Here is a 24,670-nt window from a genome sequence, read left to right on the forward strand (position 1 = left end):
CTTTAAGCCCTGGTATTCGTGGTCCTCTGAGCTGTTCAGCAGCATAGGCTTTTAAGGTGAAGAGTCCACTGGAAATCTGCTTTACCTCTTTATCAGTGAGGGAATGTTTGCAGTGCATGGGTTCTGGGGGTTTGCTTCTCTGCTCTATTGGAAAGATACTTCTGGATACTTGCCAGCATCTGTGATCATAGGTTTAATGGGAGGAGGTTCTGACAGCTTTCCCACTGTTGGGCAGCAAGACTATTGCCTGTAGGTGTCAATCATTATAGCATGCATTCCATTTCTAGAAGTATCCCTACTGTCACTGCATTCCACCCCCGCCCCCCACAACAGAATAACTCCTGAAGACAAATCTTGTGATCCCCTCCTGAGCCTGGTTCACACCTTGGTTTCCAGAGACAGAAACTTGGGCTCAGATTGTGGGGAATAAATGTGAATTCTGTGTTTTGAAAATATGTTAATGTTCTTTATAGAACATAGTTTGGATTTAGGTTTCTGTACCTACAAATTGGAGCACTGACTACAGGACTAAAATGAATGTCTTTGTTGTAAAAAATGTTGTGCTGTTCATAGAGAGGCAAAGAAATGAACTTCTGTGTGACAAAACCACTTGACACTGATTTTTCTTTTCTACAGAAACATCAGTTATGTTTTTAGACCTACTTCTGTTTGACACTGTTAAGCTAGAAGGTGTTAATTACTCTCTCCATAGACTGTAAAGATAAAAATTGCCAACAAAATCTCAGGTCACTTTAGATCATATTAAACCAGAAATGTCAATTGTAGTTGCACTTTGTTCCCTGCTGAGAGCTGGGCTTTGTCTTTTTGCTGTTAAGATTTTTGCATTTGAAAAGTCAGTAAATATAAGACTTCAGCGATGGAGAGAGTTATTTATAGTTTATCAACCAGGCGGCTGCAGTGTTCACTATATTTCTGAATGCGGTGGTTTTCAACCTGTGGTCCATGGACTTCTAGGGGCCAGAAGACTGTTTAAGGGATCTGTGAAAGATGACTATAATCTATCAAAAGTATGTGAATATGCACACTTACAATTCAGGGGTCTGCACCTCTATTCAAAATTTTCAAAGGGGTCCACAAATGAAAAAAGGTTGAAAACCACTGTTTTAATGAATGAAGATTAGTTTATCACCGCTGCAACAGTTCTGTGTATGGCAGCCAATTTTGTTGGAGTACAGAAAGACTTGCCTTGTCTAGTGTGTTAATGCTGCACTTAGTTAGCTCTCTGAGAGCCCTGAGTGGAAGCAAAGTGATGGCAATCATTTTACAGATGGAGAACCTAAGCTAATGTCTTAAGAGCACAGTAGATGCCAGTTTTGAAGCTGGGGATAGAGCCAAACAGTCTTGTCACAAGTTATGTGTGTAGCTACTGCACCACACCATTTTTTGCGTTGTTCCTTTCCTTCTGGCCCTAAATCACATTGGTTGCTTAGTGGGGGGATTTGCCTCACTGCAGACTAGGAACAGATGCACAGATGTGACCTGGAATTGGTCTGCTGCCCTCCCAGAGTATAAGGCAATGGTTCTCTACCTTTTTTGACTCAGTCTTCCACCTTAGATTCAAGGCAACTCTCAGAAAATGCCAGCTTTTAGCTTTCACCGATTTCCTGAATACAGAAAAATAATAGCAGGGCAGAATGATTTTGATACTATGAAATCTCTTGAGTTTGTCTTGTGAATCATGTATAGGTGTTTATGGGGATATAGGTTGTAGCCATGTTGGTCTAGATATCCCCTCTTCCTCAAGAGTATAGTGTTTATATAGCTAAATGTGATAACTTTGCTGTGGCACCTTAGTTGAGAACCACCGATGTAAGACCTCTGCCTGTGTGCTTGAGTGCTATTCAGCCCCCTGTGACAAACCCTAGAAAGTTGTAGGGAGTAAGATCACAGATAAGGTGCAAATTTTAGGAAAAAATGAACACTAGCTTTCAGTATGTACTCTTGGTTTACATTGTTTAAATTACCTTCACAAAGAAGAATGTTCTCCATTTTTTTTCATGGAAGCCGAGACTAGTCTGAACACTTCTGGATATTCACTTGGGTTTCTTCAGGAATTGGCACTGATGCTACCTTGAAGATCCTGTTGTGGAACTTAACAGCTTTGGCAGTGCCCAAGTCACTGTAAAACTGCATCCTTTCTGATTGCAGCATATGCCTTATATAAAATAGTGCATGAAATTCAAATTCACCAGTGACAAGACAATAACAGAGGTGATTTAGGGCACCATGAGTTTTCAAAGTTGGCTAAGAGATGTTTTAAAGGGGGAGGACAGGTCAAAAAGTTGGTCAGAATCTTGCAAAAATATTCCAGCTTCCAGTGCTTAACTGAACTGTGCATCTGAGCTGTTTGGGGTTTAGCTCTTATGCAGAAGTATGCTTTGTGTATCCTGGTGGCCTAAGCTTTAGAAATGATTAAAGTAAATATGGCCTTCAGATAGCTTTTGAAAATCAGGCCTAAAAGTGACCTAGTATGAAGGCATACTCTTTCAAATCACCAGTAGATGTCACTGTGTATGGAGTATGAATGACAGATCCTCAAAGAGGAAAGAAAAACATTTGGGAACAATACAGAGTCACAGAATCTTCATTATTAAGACAAGCAGACGGGAGTTTCTAATGTTTAAATCTTCTTGCTTGTAAAGTGTCTAGCCCGTTGTGCTGCCAAACCTAATTTTGCTTTTTGTCTCCATCACAGTATTGTGAATGTATTATTATTTACAGTCTAGTTGAGGAAAAAAATCATAAGCTTTTGGTTCATGAACAGGGAAGTCTCCTTTTGCTAGGTTATAGAAGAATTTCCTTGCCATGATTGATTGTTGTATAACAGTGATTCAAGTGACAACAACCTTAAAAGAAAAGCTAGTTCAAGAAAATAATTTTTTCTAGCCTCTTATTTTTTTGCTAGCCATGCTTGTTTTAAAGCATTTTAAAACATTCGCAATTCAGTGCTGTGGATTTCACCAAGCACTTTTGAAATTTGTTGTATGTGTTCAGATATGAAGGCGAGTAAAGCTTTTTTCCTTTTTTTCCTAAGATTGGTAGGTAAAGTAAAAAAGAAGAAGGAGCTGGAGGCTTTTCCACCTTCTGTACAGAACGAGACTTGCAAACCCTTTCATGCCTGCTTGCAAATACAGGAAACTTTGCTTTCTACAGCTCGCATGTGATTTTTCAGGGTGACAGGGAGACCATTGTGTTTACCTGCAGTGTTATTTGCTCACTATTGTTACCACAAGCCCAGCCATTGCCTTAGATTAACTGTTTTGTCTGGGTTTTTTTCTTTTACAGATGCTGAGCATAGCACTTTCAACTTATGTTGTGAACACTACTCACAGCAGTCTTCAGCACAAGCAGGGGCTGCCTGTAATTAATCAAATTGTCAGTTGGACAATTCTAGGTAAGATCTTCCATCCAAATCCAGTTTTCAAATAACTTTCAGGAAGAGGTTGGGGGGAAGTGGGTGGGTCTCTGTTTTCACATTAAATCTTTCATTTTGTCCTTTGCTACATTTTTTTCTGAATGTTTACCAAAACATTTAAATGTAATGTGTCATCTTTCATCCTGCAAAAGCATTCTTTTTCTTTAATCTGTCAGTTGTTATTAAAAAACAAAACAGGCCCACTTAAGAGCTATTTTAGTAGATTTGTTTAAAGTGATTTCAAGATTATAAATGTAAGGCCTCAATTGACAACTAGTCTTTATATTCTGTTTTGAATATGCTGCATGTCTCTAATTTGCTTTTGGGGGAAATAAATACACAAATGTTCTTTTTGCTGACTTGCAGTTAAAAAAAAAAAAAGCAATCTGAGTCTGCATGCAAAAGAACTAACAAAGAAAACTGAAACACTGTTTCAGGAAAATGCCATCTGCTGTGATTTCAATTTTAATTGAAACATAGCAAGACATTTGGAGTGTACCCATGCTGCTTAGAGTTTCCTTAGAAAGGATTTTTAGTTTGGAAATAGTAATAAATATTAGCTATTAAAGGCCTGGGATCATTTTAAAGGAAAAAAACAACCCTAAACTAACTTTTTATCGTAAGAATTTATGATTATTTACCCTAAGCAGTTATAGTTATCAACAGGAGTGTGAAATGTAGTACTTAGAAACCATTAGCCTTTCTATTCGGAAAATGACTTTTGTAGTCATGTCCTTAATCAATTTTAGATATCAGCAGTTGTTTTGGCAGACGTATCCCAACTATTTGTTCTTGACTATGGTAACTTAGGAATGTAGGAATTGCTTTCAGAAGTAAATATATTCCATTTAAGGCTTGATAACAACCTTTTGCTGAAGTTCAAGAACAAACATTTAAACTTGGTTTAATATTAGAATGTTGACTTTTATCTGACTACTTGGTGTTTTGTAGGGCATGTGAATTCAGATATTAGTAGACTTGCTTGAATTTAAAAATGAGTTTATTTCTTAATAAACAAACTTCTGTGTGCACAAATGGTAGCACATAAGATTAATACAACTAAGCAAGATTAAAGGGAACATGTTTCTTTTAGGGTTTGTTCTTGAACACTTCACCACAGTACTATCCTATTTTCCTCGTATAATAAGACAACCCTGACTCTGCAGAAAGTAATTCCAGTCATTGATGTCTACCTGCACAAATCTTAGTGAAAGGCTAGATGCCCAGCTTTCCCTCTTGTTTTGAATATTTTTACACAAAGGACTAAAGAGATTTTTTCAAAGTGGGAGTTGAGTTGAAGAGAGGACATAGATGCCTAGAATTTTTCCTCTTGTGCCCAGAGAAAGTTGGTAGAATTGCAACTTTAAATCAATAAATAAATTATACTTGGCAGAACTTGTGCCAGAGACCTGTTCAATATTATAGTAGTACCTTTGCCTTCGTATCTGAAGCAACCATTCAGTTCTATATGATGAAGTATTTGTGAGAGGGATTGGGGGCCATGGGCTGTAGCAGTTGCTGTTTGTGTAGCAAATTTAAACCCAAGAGCATGGGGCTGAAGGATTAAGACGTCTAACAGGTCGTTATTACCTGTAGTCCTGAACTTGGCAACAGGTATGAAGCCATTAGTACACTTGCATGCACTGCAGCCTGTAGCAGGCTATCCAGCTGGCAGCCCTGGGGCCTCATGTGGCCCACAAGGAGTTAATTTGTTACCCCAGACTCCCATACAGCCACTGCTTCCCCCATCACTGTGGATGCAGCCGAAGCCTGGGTCTCCAGGTTTCCCCTCTCTCCTCTGGCTTCTACTTCCTGCCCTTGCCCCAGGGGATGAAGTGGTACAGCGTGGCCCAGAGCTCCCAGGGTGCATTGCAGGGGTGGGCAAAATGTGGCTGGGAGCTGGATGCGGCCCACCAAGTCATTCTATCCAGTCCATGGGGCCCCTAAAAAATTTAGAAAATGAATATTTATCTGCCCTGGGCTGCCTGTCATGCAGTCCTCGATAGTAAGTGGCCCTCTGCCCAAAATAATCACCCGCCCTTGGTGCATGGTATAGTGGGGGAACATGGCTAGGGAGGTAAAGGTGAGGTTGGGACCCCCACACAGCAGGCTGCCCAGAGAGCCCATGGCTTATGCTGGTGCAGCCCATGGAGCATGTAGTCAATAGGGCATGTGGCTCCCAGCCACTTAAAGTTGGACAGCCCTGGCCTGTAAGATAGCAGCCTGAATTGTATGCCCTTTCTCAGACTTACTGGCACTGTGAATGCACCAGACTTATTCCATTATCACTTCTGCACAATTTGGGCTCATTTAACTTTCCTTCTGAGAAGGTCACTGGCAGAATAACCCCCCCTACTGGCTGAAATCTTACTTGAAGTACAAAGTAGAACCTAACCTTAACTAAGCGATTGCTGATTCTCGTAGATGTTTCATTCCCTACTTCTGCTTCTTTTGTAGCACGTGATGTATTTGCCAATGAGTAGGTCTGAAAGTGTGGAACTTTCTTGGAAAAAATGTTTGACTAAGGCCTACAATAAAACCTTAGCTCCTCAGGTGCCTTTTTTCAGGACTTGAATTAATGTTCTGTAAGTGGGGAAAAATGACATGAGTTACAGTAGTAGTCCAGGGTGAAGCTGTACCTTTTATTTACTGTGTCTTCCAATGGGTGCCCTTGCTTAGTGACAGGCATACACTTTTACTCCTGAGTGAAGTCCTGTGATCCACTCCTCTTCTAGATATGATTTACCAGTCTTCCTGGGTCCCCTGCTTACCAGCTGCTACTTTCAGCTGCTCTAACTGGTTTTGGCATCTGCTCTTGCTGGGAGCCTGACATCAATGTGAATTTGTGAAGACCAGAATGGCTTTTTTAAAACAAGTGTTTATTGTTAGAGAGGGAGAGAGTAGCAAAAGTCGCAAACACCTATGCAGAGAGTGCTTTCCCTGAATGTGTAGCCATTTTCACCAGTTTTTACATAGATCCCACTTAACTCCAAGCATTGGGGCTGTCTGCACTCTGACATTTGGACCTCTGGTCCATGTATATCTGTCGGGTCACAGGGGGGCACCTACATATGTGCCCAACACCTGCTCCGATGCATACTAATAAGTATGTTCCAGCAGCCTCAGCGTCACATGTATTCAGCAAGTACAATCAAATGGGCTTTAATTGAAACACCCCTGCTGTCATTTTGAAGCACAGGACACTGAATACAGGGGGCACTGCAGGCACTTTAGTTAGAGCAGCTCCCGAGATCCACTCTAATTCAAATGCCCCCTCCACTCTGGAGCATATCTAAAGATGCCAAGGTTATCCTGTATCCGTTTTAGAGTTCCTTAGTCCAAGAGTTTCCCACTCAAGAACCCCTTGAGGTTTTGAGCAGAACTCCTGACCCAGGTCAAATTGGTGCATACATTTGTTCTGAGTTGGTCAAAAGTGTTTCCTGCCTCCCCCACCCTCCCCTTCCCCACTCTCCCCAAGGGCAGTTTCATTGCTTTGTACTCCTGTGGATAATATGATCAAATGAGTCATTGCTGGGTTCTGGAAGACCTGCAGAGAGTTCCACTTGGCAAGCGCATTTAGAGTTATGTCATAGCAACTACGTCACAGTAGTAAACATGCAGAGGTACACACAATAGCCATAAAGCAAATACAGATATGTCCTCTGTTCCTTACAATTGCACTGTTTTAGTTAAGTTAAAGAAAAAATTACTTGTATTTTAACCCAAATTTTCACAATTGGTAAGAAATCTGCCTTAGCCACTTCTAAATTTTGAAGAAATATTTTGGTAGTTATAAATATTTCAAACAAACATACAAGAGGAATTGCATAGGTCAGTAAGGCCCCTGCTACACGTTACATATATTACACAATTAACTGGTTAATTGCACAACAGATGTACACTAGCGCACACGCAAAGATTGGCCACACATGCAAAGTAATTATCACAGAATGAACTGGTTAATCAGGTAATAAATTTAGACTGGCTGCATGTGCAAAGTAGTTTTCACACCGTAAAAAAAAGTCCTTCCAGCTATACAAAGAGCCAACTGGCTACAAAGTTAGTGCTTAAAAATGTGCAACAACTTTATAGCTGCTTTCTATCCAGCTTGAATTCAACATATAGGAGCGCCCTAAGAAATGTTCAGATCCATCAATGACTAATATCTGATACAATGTCATGAATAGCAAGGTACGGGAGAGGGATTCTCTCCTGACTTAAGATCATGAGTAGGAATGATCATACCCGATGGGCTTAATGAGGACAGGTGCCGTGCTTATTTCCTTACCTCCAGCTCTGATGAACAGCTTTCCTGCAACTCCCTCTTGTTCTGGGCTGCCTTTAAGCTTAAAATGCCATTAGATGTGATGAATAATTGGATTCAACATTTGGTAGTGGAATGTGGGGGTTTTTTCCTTTCATGAAATTGTTTGGATGCTAACTTAAGTTCCCAAGATGAGACGCCTAAAATTGATTCCGCATGTGCCACTACTGGCTTCCTTAAAATGTTCTTGTTTATGCTCATGCAAGAGGGGAAATTTACACGTAAACAGCAACAGTTTAATAATTGGATGCTTTCTGTAGCTCTTCCAAACTTTGGCAGATTTGTTGAACTAATATGAAAGAGAATAGAGTTAGTTCAGTAAATGTTATGGAAAACTTTGATTAGCTTGTTTAAAACAAACTTCAGGAAACTGGCAGGAGGAAGTATGGTCTAGAATTAATGTTCATAAATATTTGCAAATAAATGCAACATTTTGTGTTCTTAATTAAGTAATAGAGTATGCATGTTTGTGGCAGTGACTTACAGTTTCATATTTATTGCAGCCTCCTCCTTGGTCGTGCCGTTATTGAGCCCCACATTTCTCTTCCAGCGATTGCTCAGCATACTGCTGTCCTTGATGTCAACCTATCTGCTCCTCAGCACTGGGTGGGTACCTACTTCTTACATTTTGATGTTTTATACAAGATGTATGTGCTACTTGTACATGAAAATTTAAGAACTGTAGAAGTGTTTGATATTGCATAGCTTATCTTTTCCTTCAGCAGCATTTCCTTCCCATAATCCTCCTGGTATTACACTCATTCCATTTCTCCAGAGTGCCTAGTACCTAAGCTGACAGAATGGTTTAGTTCTAGCCCCATGGGGTGGATGAATGGTGCATGGTCAGTCCAAAGGCTGGATCTCGTATGGGGTCAGTCCATGGGCCAAATCCTCCACTACCCACTATCCCAGTCTCACACTGCCCCACGCTGCACTACCATGATCCAGCTGCATGCTGCCTGCCAACCAGATCTGCTCATGCCAGTGTGATCTGGCATGCAGGGCCATGTTATCTGGCCTGCAGGGCTCCCCACAGGTCTGGAAATTTGGCAGTAGGAGAGAAGTAATTAATGCTGCTAGTTCTCTACCACCAAATTTCCAGATCCTGGGGGAGCCCCACAAGCAAATAATACAGCTCCATGGGCTGGGGTTTCAGTACCCCTGGTTTAGTAATATGCAAACTTGCACCAAAATAAATTAATGTGTTTTTACTTTTTTTTTGGTTTTCTTGTCCAAGTTTTTGTGCAGGCTACTTCTTAAACACACTGCCCAGGCTACAAAGAAATAAAGGGTGTGTGTGTTGTTTAATATTACATCTACCTGCAGAAGAGAGTGATGGCTAAATCTGCTTATGTAGAACAGTGGGGGCCAACCTTTTTGGCAAATGTGCCTCACATTAGCCCCCCACACTTCAATCACCTTTCTCTGCCTGATCTGCTCTGTATGTCCTAACTTCTGCTGTGCTGCCTGTCCCCTCCTTGGTCTGCCTCATGCCGTACACAGAGGTTGCTCGCAGCACAGCACTTGTGGGACCCATGTTGCAGGTTCCCCACTATTGGCGTAGAGGGTTCTTAAAGAGATTATACCAAAACTTTTTGCATTTCAATCTCCAGTGGGTTTGCAGAGACCCAGGCCTTTTCCTGTTGAGCTAAGATGTCCATCTGGAGGATCTTGGCCACATTCCTCCATACATCTTTCCCTCTGTCATCTCAGTCCCGGGTTTGTGAGACCACATGGGTCCAGTCTTTCATTTGTGGTTGCTTCTTGTCTGTTCTCAAACAGGCCTGAGAGAAGAGTACTATGGTACCCAAAAGCTTTCCTGTATCTATACCAACAATGCAGTTTGTCCAATAAAAATATCATGCACAAGAATTCTTGCTGCTTGCATAACTCCTGAACCATCATAGCAACATTACCTCAATGCTACTAAAAAAGTTTTGTTTCTGAACCCCCTAAAACCAGATCTATTTGGGTGCAGGCCTGAGAGAGGGCACTGAATGCTTTCCTCAGTCTATACCAATCATATAGTTAGTCTAATAAAAGATGTCACCTGCAAGAATTCTTGCTTCTCACAAACCTTTTTTAAGCATGTGTGAGATATGAGAAAGGGAGGTGAGGTTATATGTGAATTGTTTGATTTTTGTTTTGCTTAATTGGAAAATAAAACATTTTTCATTTGACAGATTAACACTGTTGTTTTTGACTAGTTTCCAAGGAAACACAGGCAGGGTTCAGCAGGACTCTGCATGGTTTTTTGCCAGCTCATCTTGTGAGCTGTTTCCTGGCACTGGTTCCACTGGTGACCCCTACCACATACACTCCCTCAGAGTGAGGGACTTAAAGCTTTCTGGTTCCCTACAGTGGAGCCACAGGTCTAGGATCCTCAACTTAACACAAGGTTCATAAAGGTTCTGAACTAGTCTGTGCAAGGAAAGATTAATGCCTCCCACTCCAGTGGAGCAGATGAGGGAGATCTCCAGCAGCTGCAGAGTTGGTGGTCTGTCTCACCTAGCTATGCATAAGCTCACCTACCCTGATCGCAGAGCAGGTGATCCTGAAAGACCACAATGGCTAATTGTGGTGGCAACAGAGCAGATGAACCTATGCAGTGCCCAGTCACTGTGGACCCGAAGGGAACAGTGTTTTTCATACCATTACCCTAAGCCATCAGGTGCATGTTAAAAACTCCATTTGCTTCACTTTATAACATAAATGATATTTTTAATGCCAGTACTATTGACTATGTGACTGTTGATTGTTATGGTGTAGAATTACAAATATTCAACAAATGATTTTACTCTAGTTTGAAATTGCATTCCAGGGTGTGTCTCTAATATCAATACTATATTATTGTTCATTTTACATATTTATTAATCCTTTGATGTTCCTTTTTTACTTCTAAAAAAACTAAAAATATTTTTAAAAGCAACTAAAACTATTCTGAAGCACTATTTTTATTCTGAAAATGAAAGAAAGTATTAGATTCCATGAATGCTACCAAAGACTTAACTATTGCTAATTGAATTTACATAGTTGGTAGATTCTGTGGTAGTGACTGGCCGTCACAACCACCAAAATTCTTTAAATCTACATTATTACTTTGAATGAAGAAGCTGTTGTTTTGTGGTTAGCTCCAGCTGATAAACTTAGGGATTTTGCCCTATATATAAATTCTTGTTAGCAATAGAATAATTACATCTCTTAATTATAGATGTCAAACTTGCATTAGGGTAGACTAAACTTTCATAACTGTGGAAATTATTTAATGTTATAAAATGTGATGTGGCCTTTTTATGATGTGGCCCCCTGTTCATTGGGACCTGGAATGATATCACCAAGTGAATTCCATACAATGTTGGTCCCCAAGGAGTCACTGGATATAATTTCTAGGTGTTGCCTAATTAGGCTGAACTTTAAATACTGTCTTGGAAGCCAGATAGCTCTGGTTCTTCAGAAAGTGGGAGCCAAGTGAGCAGTTTTCCTATGGGTTTTTAAAATTTTCTTCTTAATTTTTTAAGTTTAATTTCTTTTTTAAAATGTTATTTATGTATTTTCTTTTGTAAAACTCCATGCCAAAAGGAAAATCTGGGCTGTATATTTACAAACAATGGCACAGCACCAGGAAAAAAAAATAGCCAGAACAGAAGCAGTCCTCTTTTTTTCTACCCTACTGTGCATTATTTAATCCCCAGTCACTTGACCAAAGCCATTCAGGTTTTCTTAGAAATTGCGTGTTTATGGATTTCTGTGTTTTTTTCAAGCTCAGATAAAAAGTAGAATACATTTCAAAGTACCTGTCTATGTATAATTGATATTTATTACAGTTTATTAAAACTAATTAATGATATTTGTCAATTAATTTTGCATTCAGATATGAAGCTCTCTTTCCATTGGTGTTGTCTGGGTTGATGTTTGCATGGATAAATATGGAACAAGAAGCCCTACAGTACTATGGTCTTTCACTCAAACCAAAGGTAACATCAGGATAGTTGCGTTTACACTTAATCATACCACTATCTCAGTCTAATCTACTAGGAAAATAAACTTCCAAGTGACGGCTTTAGTTAAGTTTCAGCTTAATTTCCTTTAGGTACACTAGATTTTAAAAGTATCCTAAACATGTATCGTTGGACAGTCTGTTGTAAAACCCATTTTCTATTGTTTTGAATATGAACAGACAATATTGGGCTCCTGTTTCTTAAGAAAACCTGAGAAAAGACTTATAAAATGTATTTAATGCATCTTTAAGTGCTTTTTTAAATGTAGCAATTTGGTATGATGATGTGGTGTAAAGTCTAGGATTTCCTCTCAGACTAAGTTCAAAGTATGTATAGACGTGTGTGATGTTCTCGCTTCTGCTATTTAACAATACATCAGTGATGATCTAAGTTCATTCTAGTCATGCTGCCATTTTGCTTGTGGATGATTTTTTGGATCCTTGAGTTGGTTAGAACCCAGGCACTTATTCCACAGATATCCAGCTATTCCATGTCTTTGGCAATTGGCGTAATACCAAGGCCCTCTTTATTTCCCAGGAATGCATCACTGATGATAAAAGTAGAGATTTTTTGCAAGGATGCATAGGAATCTGCCAAAGTCTTTTAGAGGGGAAAAGGTACAGCACTGAATTTTCTCTGCTTGTGTAATTTATCAGTAGTTAATCTAGCAGCAGCATGGTACCATGTTGAGCTACAAATTGGAAGAGCAGATTTTGGGGGTTAATAAATTATTAGTCAGAAAGACCAGTCAGAGGGTAAAATTGCAGCAGAAGCATTTGCAAGAGCTGACCTAGCAATTATTGTATTTCTTTCTTATTTTTCTTACTTGTAGCCATGTCATTTTAAAACTTCAGATGCACCAATATTTACTGAGCTGAGGCTAACTATTAGAAATGAAAATGGGAAGTAATTGCTTTTTATTTACATAACAAGCTGAGGCTCCTATATATCATGCAGGTCTGCTTCATTAAGTCCTAAATAGTAGAAATGGAAGCACAATATGAAAGATGCATGGTTAGAATTCTGCTTATGAGGCTATAATTGTGGCAGGATGTTATCAGTGAAGGATGTTCAGTTCGGGATTCACTTCATATTGGTAATCTAACAGAGGCCTAATTTCTTGACCTTTTGGGTACCATACTGAAACATTTTATTTGTTTTTGTTTGAAGGATGGTATTAATTTTGGTTGAGGAAGTTTTGGTATTTGCTTGTAGTTTTGAGGCTTTTAAAGTCCCTTTTATAGTACATATACACTCCAAAACAAATACAATAAGGAACATTATAATACTATATTTACTTGAAGTTAAGACAAAGTATTTTCCCCCAATCAGCATGGGGGGTCGGGGGAAGATCTTTGTCTTGCATTTGGGTATAAGAAAACCTCATTAAATATGTTGTCTATCATTAAACTGCTGCCAAATACAGCATGTGCTCAGTAATAGAAACCAACTATAAAGCTGATTAAATGCAGCCAACACTGAGTATGGCTATGAAATGCCCATATTGGGCAAACGTATAGATGAGAACTTACCACAAGGGTAGGTTAGTACAGCTTATTTAAATATGATACAGGGTAATGTCCATTATGCTCAGTCTCCCTCATTGTCAACTCTCTTTAAAATCACGGTGTCACTACATTGAATGTATTTTGACTTCCTTTTCACTTTCTTCCCATTTCCAGCAATTTGTTTGTTCACCAGCCTTCAGTGTCTGGCAAATATCATGAAACAGGGATCCAAACAGTTCACCCAAAATCCGTCTGTCACCCCCTCTCTTAGCCTGTCGCATATGATTAATGTGTCCCTATTCTCCATGAGATGAAGCTAGACCAGGTTGCCATATGCCTCATCTGCATATATGTTTTTAGAGGATCCCAGGACTCATGACAAGAACACCCTATTCTAGTCATGAGTGGGGGCTAATTAGCACATTGATCCTTTGTGGGGGGCGTATCAGGAGTACACACACATACTGAGCAGTGTTGAGCTATGAGGTCACCGGGACTTGAAATGTCGTTGGCTCTGTTGGGGCCCAGCCCAGTAAACTATAATTGATCACTAGCCTTTTGGCCTTGGGCTAATATCATGTATAATTTGTACTATAGGTATAAAAGTGCTACTTGAAAGTGTGTTTATGGAGTGCCTGTGCTAAAACTTGCAGCAGTTTCAAAAAAGGTAAAATGCATCAATCCTGGATGGACTAAATTTGTGGGTACTTGTATAATTTGCCTATTTGCAAATTACTATAGGTGTGTTTATTTCAGAGTCAGTGTTTTCAAATTTACCCGTCAATTCCATGTGTTCAGGGAAAGCAGGGTGTGACAGCAGGGGAGAGGAAGGCCTGCAGCGGAAGAAGGTTGGGGGGCAGCAGGCTACCTGACCCCATCGGATTTCTTTTCCCTTCTGTAGTAGTGGGAAGGGGACAGAATCAGTGCAAACTTCCAATACTTAGATTCAATACTTAGTAAATTATAACAAACTTATAAAATTTGCATTTATAGAATATAATTACAGGAAGTCATCATATAATAAGAGTCCATCTGGTATTTGAGTAAATATGGTAATTAGATATGAATGAAAACGTTCCATCTGTGGTACAATAGCATTTTTATCCTGTGTATTTCATTACCTATATCTTTGTTTTATTGAAAATAATTTCCTCCTGTTTTTTTAGAAGACTGGGAAATTGATCCCTACAGCTGTACTCTTCCCTAGTAAGAAACGCTACATTTAAGAATCCAGCTTAGTTTTTTGCTGACTAGATTATTTTTAAGCAAAATACATTCGAGACATATCATACAAAACTTTTCCCTTTGACTTTTCCCCGTGAAAGAGAATTAATGGACTTTTAAACTCTGAAGATTTTTCTTCCTTTGGTCAAATGGTATTCTATCAAGAACAACATTTAAAAAAGAAAAAGAACCTAAAAAACCCCAGCCTTTTTGCATGCTTGTTCATGGCATCCCTCGTTTCTCATTAATTTCAGTCCTTATTGCTTCCAGGTGTTTTGTATTCATGTTTTCTGTGAATAGTTCACATTTCTTAAACAAATGCACACACCAAATTTTAGGATTTAAAAAAGGAAAGGAGGACAATGATTGGGGTGCACCGATTAAAGATTTTTTTTGCCGAGACCAAGCCAATTATTAACCAGTCATATCGGCTGATACCAATCTGATAACCAATTTACAGGAGTGCAGCTGGGCAGTGTGGAGAGGAACAGCCTGTAGGTAAGTCTGGAGAGGGAAAGGGCATGGGAGAGGGAGGGGGCTTGTGAGGGGTGGCAGACTGAGGCACCCACAGTGAGGAAGGGAGTGGGGCTAGGGCCACTGCACAGCCAGGTAGCCAATAGGACACCGGGGCGGGGAGTGGGACAGAGCTGTGAGTGGCTTGTCCAGGGGCGTAGCTCCTTGCAGTTACGTGCACCTCCAGCAGAGGCATGGGGAGGCATGTGCCCCCACCCTGATTTGTGCGTGGGGCGGAGGTAGGCTGCCTGCTCTGTGGGGGTGTTGGGCTTGGAGCAGGCAAGAGCAGGGCAGGCTCAACTATGCAGAGTGGGCAGGTGGTGGCAGGAGCTGGGGGAAGGGGCTAAAGTGAATTTTGGGGTGGCTAGCCCCTCCCCAGTGCTGCCACTGCTCAGGGCACTCTGCTGCATTTTCCCTCAGGAGCCCCACTCCGGCTACGTGTCCCCTGCCCACCCCGCAGCAGGGGCTCCTGGGTTAAAGGCATCTGAGTGAAGTGCTCCAAGCAGGGGAGGCACTTGAGGGGGCCTTAGATTGCAAATTTTGGGCACCAGTGACACGGCTCAGAGCACCCCTAGCCAGGTCATGAGGCACTACAGGGATTTGGGAGCGGGGCTTAGGGGTCTGGGAGCTCAGGTGGTGTTTTCGTTGATCCTCCCAGTCTCGGGCTATGGGGTGAGGAGGGAGAGGAGGATCCACGCAGTGAACCAAAGACTGCGGAGCTCGTGTCATCGGGAAGGCTTTGGCTTCCATGACCACAGCCCGCTCTTTGGCAAGAGAGGCAGCGAGCTGCTGGGAAGAGATGGCCTCCACCTCTCCCCCCTGGGGAGGAGGCTCTTCTCATCCAGGCTGGCTGACCTGATCCACCGGGCTTTAAACTAAGCCCGCTGGGGGATGGGGGGACTACTGCCACTGCTGGCCCCCTGAGCAACCCTTGCAAAGCCAGCAGATCAAGGCACTTAAGGGAGCCCACCCCTGCCACAGCCCTGGCACAATCTGTGGGCAAGGCAAGAGCCCCCAAGGGGACACTTGCCTGCCTGTACACTAATGCCAGGAGCCTGGGCAACAAGCAGGAGGAGCTCATCCTCCTGCTCAGTGCAAAGAATTATGACGTCATTGAGATAACGGAGACCTGGTGGGACTCCACCCATGACTGGACCACGGGTATAGAGGGCTATACCCTGTACAGGAGGGATCGTGTTGACAAAAGGGGAGGGGGTGTAGCTCTCTATGTGAAGGAAAGCTACGTGTCCCTGCAAGCTGATGTTGGCGACCAGTATGGACAGCTAGAGACCCTCTGGGTAAAAATTCGTGGGGAATACGGCACAGGGGACACAACGGTGGGAGTCTACTACAAGCCTCCCACTCAAAGTCCTGAGCTTGACCAGGAGTTCGCCCAGGAACTGACTGAGGCCGCTTGCTCCAGGACCTTGGTTGTCATGGGTGACTTCAATTACCCGGACATCTCATGGGAAAATCACTCAGCAAAATCTGAGCGGTCGCAAAGCTTTCTCTCGTGCGTGGATGACCTCTACCTGACTCAAGAAGTCTATGGGCCAACAAGAGGCAAAGCGCTGCTCAACCTGGTACTGGCTACGGGGGACGACCTAATCGGCGACCTAGTGATCAATGGGAAGCTGGGTGACAGTGACCACAAGCTGACCACCTTCACCATCCCCCGTAAAGCTGGCAAGTCAGTCAGCAACACAGAAGTCCTTGACTTCAGAAAAGCCGACTTTGACAAGCTCAAGGGGCTTGTTGGTCAGGCCCTTAGGGACCATGACCCCAGGGAAATGGGAGTTCAAGAAGAGTGGTTGCTTCTCAAGGAAGCGATCCTCAATGCACAAGCTAAATCTATTCCAACATGGAGGAAAGGCAGCAAGAAGGCACAGCAGCCCTCCTGGCTCTCCAGGGACCTAGCAGACCTCCTGTGGCTAAAAAGGAAAGCCTACAAAGGATGGAGGACGGGATTCACCTCCAAGAAGGATTATTCTGCACTGGTCCGGTCCTGTGGGGAGCAAACCAGGAAAGCCGAGGCTGCAACTGAACTCCAACTAGCTTCAAGCATCAAGGACAACAAAAAGTCCTTTTTCAGGTATGTGGGGAGCCGGAGGAAAAGCAAGGGCAATGTTGGACCCCTGCTAAACCAGATGGGACAACTGATGCCCAGGAAAAAGCCAACCTATTAAGTAGGTACTTTGCGTCAGTCTTTCATCAGTCCCATGGGACGCCCATGCCTGCTATGGGACAGGGAGATCCGGGTGATGGGGATCCCCTACCCTCCATAAATGCTGATCTCGTAAAGGAACATCTTGAGAAGCTGGATACCTTCAAGTCAGCTGGCCCTGACAATCTGCACCCCAGGGTACTCAAGGAGCTGGCGAGCGTCATAGCCTAGCCCCTGCACGGATCTTTGAAAACTCCTGGCACTCTGATGTAGTGCCCGAAGACTGGAAGAAGGCCAATGTGGTGCCGATCTTCTAGAAAGGGAGGAGAGTGGATCCGGCTAACTACAGGCCCATTAGCCTGACTTCTATCCTGGGGAAGATCTTAGAAAAGTTATTAAGGAGGCCATCCTTGATGGACTGGCCCAGGCTAACATCCTAAAAGATAGCCAGCACAGGTTTGTTGCGGGTAGGTCTTGTTTGACCAATCTCATTTCCTTCTATGACCAGGTGACCTATCACCTGGACCAGGGAAAAGAGATTGATGTCATATATCTTGACTTTAAAAAAGCTTTTGATGTGGTATCCCATGATCACCTCTTGGCCAAACTGGCCAGTTGTGGCCTTGGCTCCACCACGATCTGCTGGCTGGGAAATTGGCTCCGTGGTCGGACCCAGAGGGTTGTAATTGATGGCAGTCACTCATCGTGGTGTGCTGTGACCAGTGGGGTCCCTCAAGGCTCTGTCCTTGGACCCATCCTGTTCAACATCTTCATTAACGATGTGGACATTGGAGTCAGGAGTGGACTGGCCAAGTTCGCCGATGACACCAAACTTTGGGGCAAAGCATCAATGCCAGAAGATAGGCGGGTGATCCAGGCTGACCTGGACAAGCTCAGCAAATGGGCAGACGAGAACCTGATGGTGTTTAACACTGAAAAATGCAAGGTTCTCCACCTTGGGAGGAAAAACCTGCAGCACCCTTATAGGCTCGGCAGTGCTACGTTGGATAGCACTACAGAAGAAAAAGACTTGGGGGTCATCATTGACCACAAGATGAACATGAGCCTGCAATGCGATGCTGCGGCTAGTAAAGCGATCAAAACGCTGGCTTGCATCCATAGATGCTTCTCGAGCAAATGCCAGGACGTCATTCTCCCCTTGTACTCGGCCTTAGTGAGGCCGTAGCTGGAGTACTGCGTCCAGTTTTGGGCTCCACAATTCAAAAAGGATGTGGAGAAGCTTGAGAGAGTCCAGAGGAGAGCCACACGCATGATCAGAGGTCAGGAAAACAGATCTTACGATGACAGGCTGAGAGCCATGGGACTCTTTAGCCTGGAAAAGCGTAGGCTCAGGGGTGATCTGATGGCCACCTATAAGTTTATCAGGGGTGACCACCAGTATCTGGGGGAACATTTGTTCACCAGAGCGCCCCAAGGGACGACGAGGTCGAACGGTCACAAACTCCTGCAAGACCGTTTCAGGCTGGACATAAGGAAGAATTTCTTTACTGTCCGAGCCCCCAAGGTGTGGAACAGTCTGCCAGTGCAGGTGGTTCAAGCACCTACATTGAACACCTTCAAGAGTAAATTGGATACTTATCTTTGTGGGATCCTATGAGCCCAGCTGACTTCCTGCCCTTTGGGCAGGGGGCTAGACTCGATGATCTCCCGAGGTCCCTTCCAGCCCTGATGTCTATGAAATCTTAGCAGCCCCCCGTGGCCACCCCGGCCAGCACTGCCACCGCTGTCTGCCCTGTACAGCTGAGCCCGGCCCCCACCACCAGGAAGAGCGTGGCGCTGCCCCACACCCCGAGTCCACAGCAGGAAGCCTGCCCCCCCATGCTCTAATCTGGTGGGGCACATGCCCCCCTGGGATGCACACAGCAGCAGGGAACTGCCTCTGCCCCTGTGCCTCCTAGACAAGCCACCTGGAGCTCTGTCCCACTCCCTGGCCCCAAGGTCCCATTCACCACCCTGGCTGGGCAGCACTCCCAGCCCTTGCCCCACTTGCTCCCTCACTGTGGGCTTCAATCTGCGCCCCCACCCCCCTTCCTTCTCCCATGCCCCTTCCCCTCCACAGACTTACCTGCAGGGCTATGCTCTCCATGCTGCCTGGCTGCACTCCTGGCCACGTTCATGGCAGCTGCCCCCATGTATGCGGCATCTGGAGGCCCTGGCCAGAAGGCACAGTATATTTGTCGGTGACATTATCTGCTACACTGGCCAAAAAAAGCCAATAGCCAATTCAATACATGACCGATATATTGGTGCACCTCTAACAATGATAAAACTTTGTGTGAAAAATTTTCTTATGAAAAGGGGCAGCAGAAATTCCTCCTAGTTTATTTGATCATTGTATTTATACAGTATTTTTCTGGCAAATTCTTTAAAGCACAGTGAAACTGTGGGAAAAGTTTGCAGTCTTCTTCACAATATATCTCTGGCTACTGTGGTTCGGTAGTGGGTTAATTTCTCATTCTTTCTGCTAAAAATGTTCTTGGCATCAAAGTGAACCAACTGACATTATGTATTGATTTCTTCTTGCTGTCTTCACAGCTGGCTATTTTGAACTTCTCCTATAGTACTGATATAACTCAGTTTCGACAACTCCACCTGGATGACACCCGCAGGTCTTTTTTCTTTGTATCCTTTTGCTGGTTCAAAAAGTAGCAATTATGACAGTAATTTGCAGTGCAGAAATTGGGTACTTTGAAAGGTTCTTAATCTGGCATTTCTGGTCTGCCTGTTGCTGTATTCAAATTATAGTTCCTGTATTCAAACTGAGGACAATATCTGATTTGTGCAATATGTGTAAAATCCTAACTTTCTATATATTCCAGAAACCAAAATTGTCCCTGGTAACTTCTTCCTTCTTGGTTTGTGAGGATGGCAGCTGTAAGAAATCAATATGATTTGCTGCTGGGGAGGTGAGGGAGATTTAGCAGCTCAACCAGGGGCTTGATCAAATAGGTAAGGGATAATAGGCAATTTCATAACTCTGATGGAAGGTTTCTAGGAACAGTTGGCAAGGACAAGGGTTTATAGTGCAGTTGAGTAGAGGGGTAAGGGGGTATCAAGAGTAATGGCTCCATTTTTTATTTTAACAGCGTCACAAGAAACTCGCTTACCTTTACCCAGAAATTCAAGCATGCCTTTGGTTTAAAAAAAAAAAAAAAAATCTGGGAAGGATGGACTAGAATGTCAAAGCATCCAAAATTTGAATCAGGAATATTAGGAGGCCAGAAGAAAATCAAGAAAGCTTGATGCTTTACTTAGAAAGGCAAGTCAGAACAAAGGAAAGGGACCAGATGGCTTGCTGGGTGCAAGAAAGCCAAGTTTGACTGGAGAAGGAGGGTGCATGAAAAATAAGTGCATAAATACATATAAAATGGAAAAATTTAATTTGAAAATTTATGTAATAAACAGTAAAGTTTTCTTTTTAAAATTTAATGAAGTTTCTATTCTTTCTTGATCAAAGGTCTTATACTGACTTGGAAAACTTAGTAGTCACTTTGGTTATTTGAGAGTGTTTGTTTAAAAAAAGAAAACTAAAATGTCTTGAAGCTCCAATATAGCCCAACTTTTCATCTAAGCATCTCAGTATATTTGGTTTTGTTCCCAAAAAAATATACTTATTTTTACTGAGACAAAGTCCAATGAATATCTATTCATTTTTAATATATATTTAAGAAATTACTATAAACAGCAGTGTTTGAAAAAAAAAATCCTTTTCAGTTGGCAATCTAGCAGTACTACTGTGAAATTAGATTGTGTATTTGTAATTTAAGAATATATCAAGATGCCCAATTAGGGCTTGAGAGCTGGCCTGTACTGAGGGGCCTTAGGCCTTTATTAGTCTGATCTTGCAGAAGGAGATTCAGATTGCATATGCTTAGCATCTTGATTAAGCAGCAAACCCAGTCCATTATGCTACTGGGCTTTTTTTCTGTTTGTTAGAGGTTTGTAGTTTTTTTATAAAACTTTATTGGAAGAATTGTGTTGTATTGTTAGAGTGCTGGATTACCAAACCTGAAGCAACATGCTGTGCTTGGGAGATAGAACTTTATTTGTGGTGACAGATTCAGAAAACATTGCTTGCAAAATCTGTAAGACTCAAGTAGACAGTTATGGTGAACTATTTATGCAGAGGTCAAAAAACTCTGGGCGCTATACATGCGCGCTTTAATGTGCATTAGCTTATTTTAATGCTCATTAAATCCTCACTTAAAAACCATGGGTGCCTGTATATGAGCAGACTTGATTAATGGAGTTTGCTGCAGCACAGTAATTACCATGCTCCAGCAGCCTCCTCCTGTGTCTTGTGTACCAGTATCCCTGTGCTTAAAAATGGCAGCAGGGGCTCTTGAATTAAAGCTAATTCAGGATCTGAAGTGTAGTTTTCTATTTCTAATTGTAATAGAATTGAAGCAACCTTGCTTCTCATAGTGCCAGACAGGACTGATATATGAAACAAAAGCCTTCAGCAGAAAAAAAAAATCCTGGTATTTGGATTTGATCTTTTTATAGTAACTTTTATTATGCACTTTCCTTAGCCACATCTAGGTTTTCTTCATTGTGACAGCCTTTTTTGGTACTGGAAACATAGCTTCTGTCAACAGGTAAATTTAATTGATTCTGTTTGGAGAAACTCTATGACTAGGGACACAAATTACACATAAACCGGTGTAAGTGATTGGAAACTGGTTCAAGCCTGTAACACAACAGAAGTTCAGTGCACATAAACTGCTTTCAAAATGGTTGAAACCATTTTAAGATGAACCTGAATGGATGTAGTACCAGACTAACCTGTTTTAGATTAAATTGGTTTATTGAACTTCTGTCCCAGGTCCCTTCCAGATTCAAATTAACTCATAGTCCCCCAGCATCCCAAGATGTTTTGCACCTCCCTTCAGAGAGTGGGTGGGCTAGCCTTGCCCAGGCTGCCTGCCCTAGCCAAGCAGAGAGATGTGTTGTAGTGCCCCTGGCTTCTGGCCTGGACCAGTGTGGGCATGTGGTTGTACATCCAGAATCAGAAGTGAATGTCTGTTCACTTGCTTATAGGTTCAATCTATGCAACTCGGACTAACCTGCAAAGACTGAATTGATTCAACCTTGGGCCTTTTGACTGTCTGTACTTGTCTGTGTGCAAATTATAAGCAGGGCAAAAAAGACTTTCAGGAACGTAGCAGAAACAACATGTTTAACAAAACAGTCCAGTACACCCAAAGCAGTAGTGAAATAGTGATTGTTATTACTTAGCTTCTGTAATATGTTGTCTCAAGGCCCAGTACTTCCAGCAAAGCAGTTGTCTCAGTTTTTGTTGGTATAAGTTGAGGGAACCCATTCCCCTCCGGAAGAGTTGTGTAGCTTGAAGAATTCTGCTGGAAGTGATTAGGAAAGAATGCTGAGATATCAGGACCTTTATAATGCTGCATTTGAGCAAGATAAGGGTAGCCTGAATGCTTGGAATCTGAACAAAGTATATAATGTCTTATTAGCAAGAGAAATGAAACTGCCTGCTTTTTTATGACAAACACAATTGCAGAGATACATTTTAATAATCTCATTTTATTGTTTTCATGGTTCTCTAGTTTTGACCCAGCTTCTGTATATTGCTTCCTGACAGTATTCAGTCCCTTTATGATGGGAGGCTTGCTGATGTTGAAGGTTAGTAATTGCATGTTAGTGTCATTTTTCTCAAAGAACAGCTTAATGACTACTGTGTTTTGCATGCAGGAATTATTTTTCTGTAGTTTACAGTGTATATGTATTTTTGAGAATCATTTATATTTTCATCAGGTGTTCAACTCTCTTTGAGATTAAATATATCTGAGATTCGAACCCCCCTGCCGCCATACAGGGTTGTACTCCAGTATACAGAATACATAATTGGCCAATGATAGTTATATTTTGTTACATTTAAACAGAATTGTGTTATCTTGTAAAATCTGATAAATAATCAAAACACTGAATTTATTCCTGGATGTGTAATATTCTCATAAGTTAGTGAAATAAACATTTTTATTCTCTGCAGCTGTTCAAAGTGTATGAAGCAGACATGTTAACTTTCCGACTGATTTTTGTCATTGTTTTGATGAGCTAAATGTATCTGATTTTAGGAAATGGCCCTTCTTAAGACTGGCTTGCCCATGCTGTCATTTCCTGTTTTGTGGCAAAGTGTGGCAGATTCTTTTGATGTCTGATATAAGAGTCATTTAGATAGCACTGGGGGAAACAGGACAGGAAGTCCTGTTGCTACATTGTTCTTGTGATGAGAGAGATTTTACCCTGCTAGGTTTGCTCCCAAGAAGCAAAGTAATTTTTTTTTCTTCATATAGAGGAACAACCAGAGTCTGCCACCCAGCTTTGAGTGCAGAGCTGATAGATGCTGGAGAGTACTGACCATGAGCAGGACCACAGCTAGACATTGCCTGCTTGTCCTAGATGTACCTTTAACAAAAACCCAGCCTTTGCCTTCCAGCACATACAAAGACAGGAGCTGTGAAATGGCATATTTAGTCCTTTTCTTAAAAGGTGTACTGCCTTGTTGATATCTTTCTTTTTTAAGAAATGTGAAGCAAATCTGAATGTGCAAATGCAATGCTCACACTTTCAGGGTTTTGTACTTAATGAATTAAGTCATGCACATTTGCTTAGTTTGGTTGTGGAGAGGCAGCGAGTGAAATGTTTTTGCTCGTTATGTCTCCATCCAGACTGAAATCACCTAACGTGCTGGGAACTGCCTCATAAAATATTGCATATAAATCATTCTCAGTTGTAGCATTTGTGGAATGAGGCAGGACAGGCCAACACCACTAACTACATCTCTCTACTCATAGAATAGTTATGCTAGAATAGGTTAAATGAAATTAAGATCACTAGCGTGTTTTAATTATGGAAGTTTTTCACTATGTCTAAGCCTTGACCATAAATTGTAGTGCACTCAAGAAAAAAATACAAGCAAGGAAAGAGTAGAAAATCATTTGGCAGAGAATATATGCTCACTAAACTGACAATGAGGTGTCTCATAATAGCCATTCCGAAAGCATGAATTTGTTTCCACTAGTGATGTTCTTGTAGGCTGTTCTCTTAATGTTGTTGTAAGCCTTAATGTAATTTGTGTTTTTTAAACAGGTTATAATCCCTTTTGTTCTTGTGTCTTGTGCTTTTGAAGCTGTTCAAGTCACAACACAGCTATCTTCTAAAAGGTACAGTAGATGTTTTACTGTGGTAGTGTCTATGGGTTTCATTGCAGTGATCAGTCAAACTGTTTCTGAACACTGCTGCTTGATTAGTAAGGATGTGACAAACCCTGCATCAGACTCCATTTGTATGCAGATCTGCTCACTTTAAAAGAATCTGGAGTTGTCAAGTCTCAGTTCAGAAAAAAAGGTGGGAGGCATCACTCTGCTTTTCTCAATTTTTCAATTGGGACTGGGCAGTTGCACCCATACAAGATGCACTGTTCCTAATGCTACCCCAGGCAGATGCTCATACAGCCAC

General features: G+C 42.0%; 1 protein-coding gene across 5 annotated transcripts in view; it reads left to right on the forward strand.

Annotated features, from left to right (window-relative positions):
* The window catches only part of PIGN (phosphatidylinositol glycan anchor biosynthesis class N), a 162,044-nt gene that overhangs the window by 119,895 nt on the left and 17,479 nt on the right, over window positions 1-24,670 (forward strand). For 3 of the 5 annotated variants that reach the window (XM_090039316.1, XM_090039317.1, XM_090039319.1), the window contains 7 exons: window positions 3,307-3,415; window positions 8,264-8,366; window positions 11,632-11,734; window positions 19,724-19,810; window positions 21,731-21,786; window positions 22,759-22,834; window positions 24,302-24,375. In XM_090039316.1, coding sequence (XP_089895442.1) covers window positions 3,307-3,415; window positions 8,264-8,366; window positions 11,632-11,734; window positions 19,724-19,810; window positions 21,731-21,786; window positions 22,759-22,834; window positions 24,302-24,375 — 608 coding nt within the window. Of the gene's footprint in view, window positions 1-3,306; window positions 3,416-8,263; window positions 8,367-11,631; window positions 11,735-13,863; window positions 14,989-19,723; window positions 19,811-21,730; window positions 21,787-22,758; window positions 22,835-24,301; window positions 24,376-24,670 lie in introns of those variants that run through there. The other 2 variants (XR_016441351.1, XR_016441352.1) reach the window with 2 other exon arrangements.

Source organism: Crocodylus siamensis, chromosome 3 (assembly GCF_052110815.1).
Source record: "Crocodylus siamensis isolate JL-2025a chromosome 3, ASM5211081v1, whole genome shotgun sequence".
Lineage (NCBI taxonomy): Eukaryota > Metazoa > Chordata > Crocodylia > Crocodylidae > Crocodylus > Crocodylus siamensis.